Source organism: Paramormyrops kingsleyae, chromosome 1 (assembly GCF_048594095.1).
Source record: "Paramormyrops kingsleyae isolate MSU_618 chromosome 1, PKINGS_0.4, whole genome shotgun sequence".
Classification (NCBI taxonomy): Eukaryota; Metazoa; Chordata; class Actinopteri; order Osteoglossiformes; family Mormyridae; genus Paramormyrops; species Paramormyrops kingsleyae.
Genome location: NC_132797.1, coordinates 64,003,207 through 64,015,309, shown reverse-complemented (window position 1 = coordinate 64,015,309; position 12,103 = coordinate 64,003,207). Strand labels below are relative to the sequence as shown.

At 49.7% G+C, this 12,103-nt stretch overlaps 1 protein-coding gene across 4 annotated transcripts in view; it reads right to left on the bottom strand.

The window, feature by feature from the left end:
• The window catches only part of LOC111849486 (transmembrane protein 163a), a 38,422-nt gene that overhangs the window by 6,985 nt on the left and 19,334 nt on the right, over window positions 1-12,103 (bottom strand). For all 4 annotated transcript variants that reach the window (XM_023822395.2, XM_023822396.2, XM_023822397.2 and 1 more), the window contains 3 exons: window positions 11,631-11,674; window positions 11,328-11,419; window positions 4,511-4,607 (listed from right to left, as the gene is read on the bottom strand). In XM_023822395.2, coding sequence (XP_023678163.1) covers window positions 4,511-4,607; window positions 11,328-11,419; window positions 11,631-11,674 — 233 coding nt within the window. The remainder of the gene's footprint in view (window positions 1-4,510; window positions 4,608-11,327; window positions 11,420-11,630; window positions 11,675-12,103) is intronic.

The following is a 12,103-nucleotide window of genomic DNA, read 5'->3' as shown; positions in this document are numbered from 1 at the left end:
ATGTCACACACACTCACACTGTGACACATACGCACAATGTCACACACACTCACACTGTGACACATACGCACAATGTCACACACACTCACACTGTGACACGTACAATGTCACACACACTCACACTGTGACACATACGCACAATGTCACACACACTCACACTGTGACACATACGCACAATGTCACACACACTCACACTGTGACACATACGCACAATGTCACACACACTCACACTGTGACACATACGCACAATGTCACGCACACTCACTGTGACACGTACAATGTCACACACTCACACTGTGACACATACATACAATGTCACACACACTCACACTGTGACATGCGCAATGTCACGCACACTCACACTGTGACACATACATACAATGTCACACACACTCACACTGTGACATGTACATACAATGTCACGCACACTCACACTGTGACACGTACAATGTCACGCACACTCACACTGTGACACATACAATGTCACACACACTCACACTGACACACACGCACAATGTCGCACACAGGCACACTCACACACACTCACACTGTCACACTCATGCACACTACACACAAGCACACTGTCACACACACACTCACTGTCACACACACGCTCACTGTCACGCACACTCACACTGTGACACACACGCTGTCACACACACACTCACATACACTATCTCAAAGACACACACTCACACATGCACAGACTCTTACACATCTCACACACACTCTCACAGAGACACACACACACTCACTATCACACATACATACGGACACACTCTCAGACACACACAGCAGATAAAGGCATACAAATACAGTGAAGAAAGAAACATTCTCTCTCTCTCTCTCTCTCTCTCACACACACACACACACACACACACAGAAAAAAGCAATTTCCCACTTCCCATGTTTTTAATCAATCCACAGGAACACCTCTTCGTTTTTTCAGCTCTGCCCCGGAAGGAGCAGCAGAGACGTGAACAGAATGACTCCCGAACTGCTCTGCACCCCCCTCCCCCTTCCTGGAGGTCTCCTCTCTCACACATACAGCCAGTGAAGCCTCTCTTTACTGCTATCTGGCCTGATAAAGGCACGGCGTCAAAACTGAAAATGATCAAGTCGTTTTAAAAGCTGGCTGCCCCTGCAGATTGAGGGCAAGATGGAAAATGAATGATTTTAACTCAGTCTCCCTGGCCCCCTCCCCAATACTGCGAGGGGCTTGGTGGTATAGGAGTAGGACACAGGGTTTGGTACCTGTGTCATCCGTCTGCTTCAGGACTCTCTGTTGGTCAGTCTGACGGGCTGGGATGTTAACCTGAAGCTCAAGACGTGGGTGTTTCTGAGATGCTTCCGGCATCTTGATATTGTTCCGGTTCTCATTCCACCCCCCCGACAGGTTTCCTCCTGTTCTGGTCCAACTCGCTCCATGTATTTTTCCATAGACGTCGTCAGAACAGGAGGGATCCGTCCCACCCGCTGACCACAGAGGCTTTAATCTGCTCTTCAAAGAACGAGGAAAAAAAATGTTTTCTAGGCTTTGCCGGTGAGTAACGGTCGGATTGGTCCCATGCAGGTTTGGACCTCCAGCCCGGGTGCTGTGAGAGGTAGCAGCAGAGAGCACAGACCATCCGGACGATTCTGACTTAAAGGGTAATCCGCAGGGTCTTACGCATCCTGCGGGTATGAATCCTCATCCATGCCACCCACACCAGCGATCCATCATGATCTGGAGACAATGGACCGACATTGCCGGGCATCTGCTGCCCTGTCTTGTGATCGATGTAACCTGGATGAAAGGGGCGTGTACAGGGGTGGGGGTCATAGGGGCACTGGCCTCAGCTGAAAGCTGATTGGCCTCCGGAGTGCCTCCTCCCCTGTCACTCACCAGTTCAAAACATATCATTGGCTAATGATACGGTTGGACTTTCTGTATGAATTACGGCCCCTTTCATGCGCCACGCCTTAAAAAATCCCAGCATTGCCCATGCTGGACGATCTGCTCCAGGCTAGTAAACATCAAGCTTCTACCCTTCATCCACATTGCAGCAGTTCAAACATCAAGGCGCCACCCCCGGCTTCGGTCTTGGGCGTGGTTGGCCAGATTGGTGCAGCCCCGAGGAGCTTAGCCCCGCCTGCTTGGATGCAGCCGCCATCAGAGTGACATGGAGACAGGGACATGATTAACATTTCATGGAGAGGGGAAAAAAAGGTGGAGGGTGTCTGACATCTGCACTGGATGGGGGGGAGGATTCTGAAGCGCTCGCAGCTATTTTTAGAGCACGCTCGCATGCGCCAGAATAAGTCTCACAGGGATTTCAGTGGACTGAGAATTTGATTAAAACAAAGCAAGCCGCCTTTTCAAGAAGCCTCAGCTCCTCCTCCCCCTGCCCCTCCCTTACTTTCTCCCTCCCTCCCTCCCTCCCTCCTTCTCTCCCTTCCTCTCTTCCCCTGTTATGTTTGCTTGCCAGGTGCTTTCTTGCAACACTGCAGATTTTTTGTCTACTTCAGGACTGATGGTACAGCATATAGGTATCCCTCTCTCTCCCTCTCCCCCCGTCTCTCGGCAGCTTGTTAGCTCCTGGTTGCGGTTTTGCTGCAGAAGGACACTTGAAGGTCAGCCTGGACCTGCCTGTGGGTGGGCGGGGCTTATCCGGCAGACTGGCTTGCGCGTTTCACTTGCATAAGTGTCCCCCCCCCCCCAGCTCATGGATCAGCAGGGGGACCCAGACATGTTTCACACAACCGCATGTAGAGGAAGCACCCAGCATGGACCTGGATCCACCCTCACCTGATCACCTGATCGTAAACACCAGCCTACCAGTTTGTTTCAGGAATGGTGGAAAACTGGGCACCAGTACAGGGAGAAGGGAGGACTTGGAGTCTTGGGAGATACCATGCTTTAGAGATTGGTGGAATCTCTGTGTGATGGGTTCTGGTTCTGCTGGGTCACTGTATTGACCCTGGTAGTGGGTGGCATTTTGGGTCCTGAAGTCCCATCTCTCCTAAAACACACTGAACCACACGTGATTAGCTCAGTCTGTTCAACACAAATCGGATGAAGCGCATCATAGAGGCTGATGCATCAGCCCGACCTCAAGGTGAATGCCATCCCCAATCTTGATAGTTTTTTCACCTAAACGCCTCGTGTTGGGGGTACCAAACTCCACACGAATGGGGCCGGGGGCGCCGTAAAAGGTGGGGGGGGGGGGGGGGGGGGGGGAGTCAGATGGATTCGAAAGGCCCCTTAGTGACAGAGAACATAATTTGGAGCATAATTGGACTGGTCTGGGTTGGGGGCCCAATATGAAATGCTTTCATGGGGCTCAAAATCTGTAGCGGTGCCTGACTGGGTCCTCATTTAGATCAGGCACTTACAGAGACAACTGAGGACTGCTCACTTTTGTCGGCCTATGTCTGCCAGGTTGAGCAGATCAGACTTTACTCGGGCTGGATACCCAGGTTTTCCTACGTCAGACGTGTCCCACTGTCATCGTTTGAGTCACGCCACATACCCTGGACGTGGTGTAGAAGGTCAGAGAACACGCCATTGACGCAGGCGTGTGTATCTCTGCCAAATCTCTTTATAATTACCCCAAGAGGAGCGATCTGCCTGAGTGGATCCTTACGCATCCCGGAGCTCTGATCTGATCCGTCTGTCGGAGCGTCACTGAGCCAAAAGGCTCCAGTTTCAAACAGTTTTTTTTTCCCTTTTCAATATTACTGTTTCCCCAAGTTTGCCTGGAAACAGCGCCGGTGAACTATTCCGGGAGTTGGGTTAAAGCTACGGGTCTCCTGTTCACAGCCGGCGTGTGGTGTTGGTGTAACGGCAAAAATGAGAGGGTCAGAGAGAGAGAGAGAAAAAGCGAGAGAGAGAGAGAGAGGGAGAGGGAGAACGTATACTGGTGGCGCAATGAGAGTGCAGTGACGTACTTCCCACCTGTGATTCGCAGCCAGTGTGCTTGGTCGTCTCTCCCCCCCCCCCCCCCCGAGGTGTTGTGCTGTCACACCATAACGCCTCAGATTCCAGCGAGTTGGAATTTACTCTCAGAGACAAAGCCGCAGGGAAATTAAATAATTCATTTAGGATTTAGGATCCTGTGTCTTATGAAAGCCCTCCACCCCCCCTCTTCAAACACCCCCCGACATTTGCCTCAGCCTCAGTCAGGAGTCCAAATTGCTGTGTGGTGCCTCAAAACCCCACAAATGAGGCCGTGGAAACTGCAGCCTGCTCGCCTTGCCATTCCTGTATTTTTTCTGCCTTAAGTGCATCGTTGGCCAGGCCTCATGGCACTAAAGGTAATGTGTGCGAGATGGACAGCATCACCTGTTTCCATCATGTGACGCCATCTCCACAGCCCCTGTGTCCAGCCAGAGTGAGTCACTCACTCAGCCATTTGTCCAATTCAAGCGGATAAATGGATATTTACTGGGGTTAATCGATCCACGGAATCCCCCTCCCTCACCCAGACTTAGATTAAGAATTCGGGTCTGTTCTGGATTGCACTCTTACCACTTCTGGAAGCAGCTTGGTGGACAGGTCATGAATGGCTTTTCCCATAATGCATATGGAGGACAGGATGAAGACGACGCCCAGGATTGCACAGGCCCTACAAAAAAACGGTAATGCAGAGAAAACTCAGGGAAACATCAACATAAGAATGCTGCTACATCTGTCTTGTGTGGGGCAGCAAGGTGACTCGGTGGGTGACATCAACGCATCACGATTGAGATCTGGCCCAGCGGGAGGCAGCAGAGAGCCTGTGGTGACATTCAAGTGAGTCAGTTTTCTGAGCGTGACTGTGTGTGCGTGACTGATGCCCCTTCCCCAGAGCACTCCAGTTCACTACAGGCCCCATTGCGCCAGCGGGTGGACACTGCCCATGTTTGGGTGTGCTGATTTGGGCAGAGCAAAAGCTGATGCTGAGCCCCGCCCTCCCAGTAGCAGTGCTGGGGTGTGATAGGCCAACCGCCTTCTGGTGCTCACAGAGCAGCCCATCAGAAGGTGAGTTGATGCTGAACCCCGCCCTCCCAGCGGTGGTGCTGCTGTGTAATAGGCTGACTGCCCTCTGGTGCTCACAGAGCAGCCCATCAGAAGGTGAGTTGATGCTGAACCCCGCCCTCCCAGCGGCGCTGCTGCTGTGTGATAAGCCGACCACCTTCAGTTGCTCACAGATAACAACCTGACACAGGGTCTGGCAAGTGGATGCCTGTTTTTCTTAATGAAATCCATAGGCCAGCTCCCTGCTTAGCTTACCTACCCCTCTCCACCACAGACATAAAAACAAACAAACAAGCTTGTTTGAAGCACTGGGGTGCAGAAAGAGCTTTCATCATCTCAGATTACACATTCCAGGTCCAAAACTTAGATTTTAATTAGACTCTGGGCTCTACAGGCTTGAGATATTCCATTAGGGTGTTAATATGCTGTGTGTGTGTGTGTGTGTGTGTGTGTGTGTGTGTTTGTATACAGATACCACCTTTCAGAGCACTGTGAATTTTGACCTTTGATCCTGTAGCTCATGCATGCCTACTTATCAGCACGATGTTGGGGCACCCAACATTTTTCAGCAATGTGCCGTTTGAAAACTACTAGCTAAAGAAGAAAGAAGAGGAAGCATGGAAGGTGAAGTCAGCCTCGTCTCAGCTGAGCTCTCGGTGGATATGCGTTCTGACATGAGCCCAAGAGTTTTATGATAAATTTGCTCATGCCTGGCTGCAGATCCTGATCTCAGAGGACCTGATGTGTCAGTAAGGGGTGTCTGCAAGCAGGGAGGGTCTCCTTACCTGGCTCAGTACATTTTAGCGAAGCAACTTATTTTTTTACAACTTTTTACATCAAGCAAACTCTGAGTTTTGAGTTTTGCCCTCTGGGGCCATGCTAAAGCTGCATTTGATGTTCGGTCTCAGTGGAAACACTCACATTCCGGCTGCAGACAGCACCACACATAGAGGGCGACATGCCACAAGGGAACAGCTCATCACACGCGTGACACACCTACTGGGGGATTGTTGTTTCTGGGGCTCCATTCATGAAGTCTCTTAGGGGCCCCCCAACTCCCAAATGAAGTGACTCTTTGTAGCTAACAGGGGGCCTCGCGCAGATTTGTGGTTTGAGTGACAGTGAACAGCGCACTGCACAGGTAGTGTCAACACTAAACATTACATACATGTTACACTCAGAGCACACATAGAGTATCAAATACTCTATGTTAACCAGATAACTGGTTAACGGATAGGAAGCAGCGAGTGGTTATAAGAGGCTCAATGTCACAGTGGGCCTGCGTTCATAGTGGGGTACCGCAGGGTTCAATTTTAGGACCACTATTGTTCCTAATTTACATAAATGATATAGACACCAATATATACAGTAAACTGGTGAAATTTGCAGATGACACCAAGGTGGGTGGTGTAGCAGATACTGAACTAGCAGCTCAGCAGCTACAGCGGGATCTTAATTTAATTAGTGACTGGGCTGACACCTGGCAGATGAAATTTAACATAGACAAATGTAAGGTACTCCATGTAGGGAGCAGAAATATAAAGTACAGGTATTTTATGGGACCTACTGAAATAAAGGTAGTTGATTATGAGAAAGACCTTGGTGTGTATGTTGATGCTTCCATGTCTCATTCTCGCCAGTGCGGGGAAGCAATAAAAAAGGCCTATAGGATGTTGGGGTATATCTCCAGGTGTGTGGAGTTTAAGTCAAGGGAGGTAATGCTAAGATTATACAATTCCTTGGTGAGACCTCACCTAGAATATTGTGTGCAGGTTTGGTCACCATACAGTATCTTAAAAAGGACATAGCGGCCTTAGAAAAGGTGCAGCGTAGGGCCACAAGAATGATTCCTGGTCTTAGAGGAATGTCATACGAGGAAAGGTTATTTGAGCTAAATCTGTTCAGCCTCAAGCAAAGGAGACTGAGGGGGGACATGATCCAGGTCTATAAGATTCTAACAGGTTTGGATGCTGTTCAACCGAATAGTTACTTCAGCATTAGTTCAAATACAAGAACTTGTGGACATAGGTGGAAATTAGCGGGAGAACATTTCAAACTGGATTTAAGGAAGCACTTCTTTACACAGCGTGTAGTCAGAGTATGGAATAGTCTTCCTGATAACGTAGTGCAAGCTGAATCCTTGGGTTCCTTTAAATCAGAGCTAGATAAGATTTTAACAACTCTGAGCTATTATTTAAGTTCTCCCCGAGCGAGTTCGATGGGCCGAATGGCCTCCTCTCGTTTGTATAGTTCTTATGTTCTTAAATGCACAGTACACAGTACCACACACACACACACACACACACACATCTCAGGTAAACATATCCTTATGGGGACCGCTCATTCATTTCTATGGGAAAAATGCTAACGCTAACTATGACAACCTTAACCCCTACGCAGCAGGCACGTGCGGGGGGGGGGGGGGGGGGGTTTGGGCGGAGGGTGCTTGAGCACCCGCCCCTTTCCTCCAGGATGCCTCAAGTGCCCTTTTCTTGGGGTTTTTTTTTGTTGTTGTTGTTTTTTTTTTTTTTAATGTGTATGTGCGTATGGAGCCCTGTCTTTGCCCCTCAACAATAAAATGTAACTATTAATCTCAATTTTGCTAAATAAAAGGATCTGGCTTGCATCAGTCACATGACTGCCATTAACCAATGCTCGCCCTTGAGGGCAGAGCGCGCTCGTTACGAGCCGGGTACGAGCTCGCAAAGTGCACGCGCATTTTCTGCAGGCTGGGTGGTGCGGAGCTGGAGGAGAAGCAGGCAAATTAATTGGAAGGTGCAGACTGCAACAAAACAGTAAATAGGGTATACAGCGCACACTATAGTCTATAACAACAAATGAATTGAAATAAATGAGCGTGCTGTTTGTGCAACAGCGCGACAAACATTACCTGTCCTTTTATGAACTGCACAAGTAGTGGTGGTCATTAACTGCTAGCTAACTGGGTAAGGGTGTTACAAGGGGGTCTGTAGCTCTGTCCACCGTTTTAGGGAACATGTTTTGTTTTAAAGTACAGTAAGTTACAGGACTTTTCCCTTCTTTTCTGGAGGGCTTTTATTTCACTAAAAACGATCTAATATGGATATCCACATAATTCCATATTAGATTCGTCATGAATGTCAGTTGTTGTTATTCAGCCTGTTCTATCTTTTTTAACTTTGAGCACCCGCCCCTTTAAACGTCTCTGCACGGCCCTGCTACCCAGCCCTAACCATAACCATAAGTAACCAAACAAAATACAAGACTTTTGGCATTTTTAGTTTTTTCATTGCAGTCATGGATTTTTAGAAAATAGAGTTTTAGGATATTTATATATTTATCACGTTGTGGGGACATTGTGTCCCCATAAGGTAAGGTATACCCACTCGCACATACACACACACACCTATTTTAAGTGAAATCTGAGAGGTTCTTTTATTGCTGCGTAAAATGCAATGGTTGCATTTGACTGCAGGCAGTTGGCTGCCAGTGTGCCCATGTCAAGTGGCCGGCTGCGCTTGTCGCTGCACCCCGGGGAGTGCTGAGAAGCGGGGGTCGCTAGGCAACATGGGCATGGGGCCACCAACTATAAGGGGGGGCTGCTGATACGAGGGAGGTTAGGAGGCAGATGTACGAACCTGTCCCCCCCTACCAACCCCCCTGAAATGGAGCATGTCTCCCCGGTTAATTAGCAAGGCTGACGATCGCTGGCCCTGAGCCAATCTGGGCCCAGCTGGGGGGAGGGTGAGTATTAAACACAGATACACTCATTCAGTTACCTGCCCTGGGGGTTAGGACAGGGACCCCCTTTTTTCCCTGCACCCCCCACCTCACACACCTGCAGGGTAAGGCCAAGCTCCTGCCACAACACCTCCACCCCGGGGGGTTCTGACCTCACATCCTGTCCTACCCGGCTGTGCCTTGCCACCATGATGGTGGACCAGCTGGCCGGCGCTTGCTGACGAAGGCCTACCCCCCTGCCGGCCGGATTTCACGCCAGCAGCTCCATAGCTGAACCTAACGCCGTCAAGCTCTCCTGGCACATTTGTCATCCAGTAATGGGATTACTGCTGGCCTGCTTTTCCCCACTCCGGCCTGGGAGAAAGAACTCCAGCACGGGACGGGATCTGGTGGGAATATCATATATCAACCGTGTCACCCGGAGCCAAGTGGGACATGGAACAGGGCCGGAATGGATGGCCTCTCTCTCAGACTGATCATGGATAATTAGGAATCGTGACCAAGAGGGAGAATCGCAGTGCAAAATGAGCACTTTCTCTCACTTGCATTCATTGCACGTGTCATCAGGTCATGCAATATAAACAATGCAGCCCAGCAGAAACCAGACCACCTACTCTAGGTGATAGCCATTTATATTTTATTTAGCAGAAGCATTTATCCAAAGCAACATGCATTTTTTGAGAATGCAGGGTCAGACGGTCCCTGGAGTAAGTGGGGGTTAAGGGCCGTTCTCTGGGACGCAACAGTACAATCACTCTGCTGATGGCGGGATTTGAACCAGCAACCATTAGATCACAGATGCTGCATCCTATCCCACTGAACTACACACCATAGCTGTGTTCTGTTAAGGTCATTTATACTGAGCACCGCAAGGAGGACTGACATTACAAAGCTGTATAAAATTTCATGACTTCCATGTGACAGTCCTCCAGTATCCCTCAATGGCCGCTCCCCGTACTAGGTGTGTAACTGCATGTAAAACCTAAACCCGCCAACAACCCCAGGGGCAAAACCTAAACCTGAAAACAACCCCAGGGGCAAAACCTAAACCTGAAAACAACCACAGGGGCATGGGCGTCAATAGGTCTGATCACTCAGGGCTATTTCCCCGAGTATTTTAAGCCTAACCCTTGGTATTTTAGTCCCTGATCTTTTCAATAGCTAGAAATGCCCCTGCCCCGGGGCAAAACCTAGTCCTGCCAACAACCCCAGAGGGCAAAATGCAGGTAATTGTGCCAGGCAGACAGTGAGTGATCCCACCAGGAGCGGGACGCTGTGCGGATGGGTCCCGCTCACTCCTCAGTGCTCCCATAGCTTGTCTCCCGCAGAGCATCGCAAATGAGGGACAGTGCTGGGAGTCCAATTTTACCAGAGTAACATGGGCGTTTTCCCACACTATTACCTTTTGCACCCCGCATCACTCGCCCCGGGTGACAATCTCATGACACGTCAGGTGATGCCTTTGTAGGCATTGCCTTGTACCTAAGATACTGCATTATAAATGCTGATGCTGAACAAGTCACATTAAAACATCACATAAGGTAAAGAAGATAAACATGAGCACCAGAGCACAGTAACAGAGAGGTTACTGCAGACACTGTGCATATATACTTTGACAGCTGTGCAGTACATGAAAAACACAACAGTATCTCCATTCCTCGCTGCTCCTGTACACCTGTATCTCATTGGCCAGTATCTGACAGGTGATTGATTGGAGCATTTCGTTCCGCTGTCAGCATCTCAATAGGTCCAAATAAATCTGCACCGGCATGATGTTCCTACACACCGGCTGCTGCTCTCACTGAGACTACAGATGCAGGTAATCTTAGATATCACGTGGAGGGGGAAACAGAGCAGGCCAGTTGTGGTGTTTATCGGGGATCCGTCAGGCTGGAACAAGCGACGCAGACGAGGTGCGGGTGAAACGCTCACCTCCAGAGCAAAGCACAGGCGAGGATGGGATTTTCTGTCACCATGGTGATCGCTATCACAGCAGTGCATCCTGACAAGCCACGCCTCGCTGGCAGAAGGAGGCATTCAGAAAATCAGAGGCCACTGGGGATGCACCCCCTCCACCCCCCCACGACATAGGAAGGGGGTAGTCCCCCCCCAGCCCCCCAACCAGCTGGTAATTACATGTTGCTGGGTGTTTCTAGGGCAATCTTCCCTCCTCCATGAAGCTCAGAGTCGACCAAAAACCAGCTCACTGCTCCAGGTGCCTGGTCAGCCCAAACATTATTAATGTGGGTGAGCAATCACAAGGGCGGTGTCTGAGCCCACAACTGGGCAGAGGATATGGAGGGTGGGGCCTGTGCTCCCAATTGGGCAGATCAATTATAGGGCGTGGCATGTGATCACATTTGTATGGATCATATAAGGCAGGGGTGTCAAACTCCAGTCCTGGGGAGCCTGAGCCCTGTGTAGCTTAGCTCTTTCCCTGTTCCACCACAAACGATTTAGCTTATGAGCTCTGTGGTAATTAGCACAAGGAATTGAATCAGGTGTGTTATATGAAGTCCTGGAGGGCTCTGGCCCTCCAGCACTGGAGTCTGTGCTGACAATTGGGCATACAGTGGGCGGAGTCTGTTGATATGGGGTATGTACTCACATGTACTCCCTCTGGGCAGAGTGTATGGCAGCGGCATTGCTATAGCGCCAGAGCACGATGATGGAAGACAGCACATCCAGTGTGGCGTCGAACTGGAACGAAAATAAAACCACAAATCACACAAAGACAACACAGAAGATGTGGCCAAATTGTTAAATACAGCAGAGTATGTAAATGATACACTTTGAGGAATGTTCAGTTACAGTCGATTGGGTTAGAGAGTCCTTAAGCAATTTAAACAATTCTGTTATGAATTAGGCTTCCTGAAACATAAATTAAGTAATTAAACACAGCTGTACTCACAGCGAATCCAAACGCGGAGGCGCTGTACCTCATGAAAGAAACAGCTGGGAATGGAGAGAGAAGCAGGGAAAGTGATCACACCAGCATCTCCTGTGATTACCGTGGTGACACACACCCCTCTCACATGCCGCAAATATCACATCTCACACTCTCAGCTTCACAGGTTTTTTTTAATCCTGCCCAGTGCTTTCACTTACTTCCTCGCCATAAGAGGGAACTTATTGATTCTGGGCCAAATTTAATTTCTCTGGGAAAATGTGCTGGATCTCTGTGGGCGGAGTCCTGCTGTCAGTGGGTCATATGACCCCACAGGCCTGCCTGGCCTCTCGCTGCTTATCGATCTGAGATGCTGACCCAGCAGTGCCAGGCAGGCTGCCCGGGCAGATTAGCGAGCACACGATGTAGCTCTGCCAGCCCCGCTGTCGCAGTCCCCCGGCGGCTCAAGCTTCTGATCCACGGCCTCTTCTCGGCCT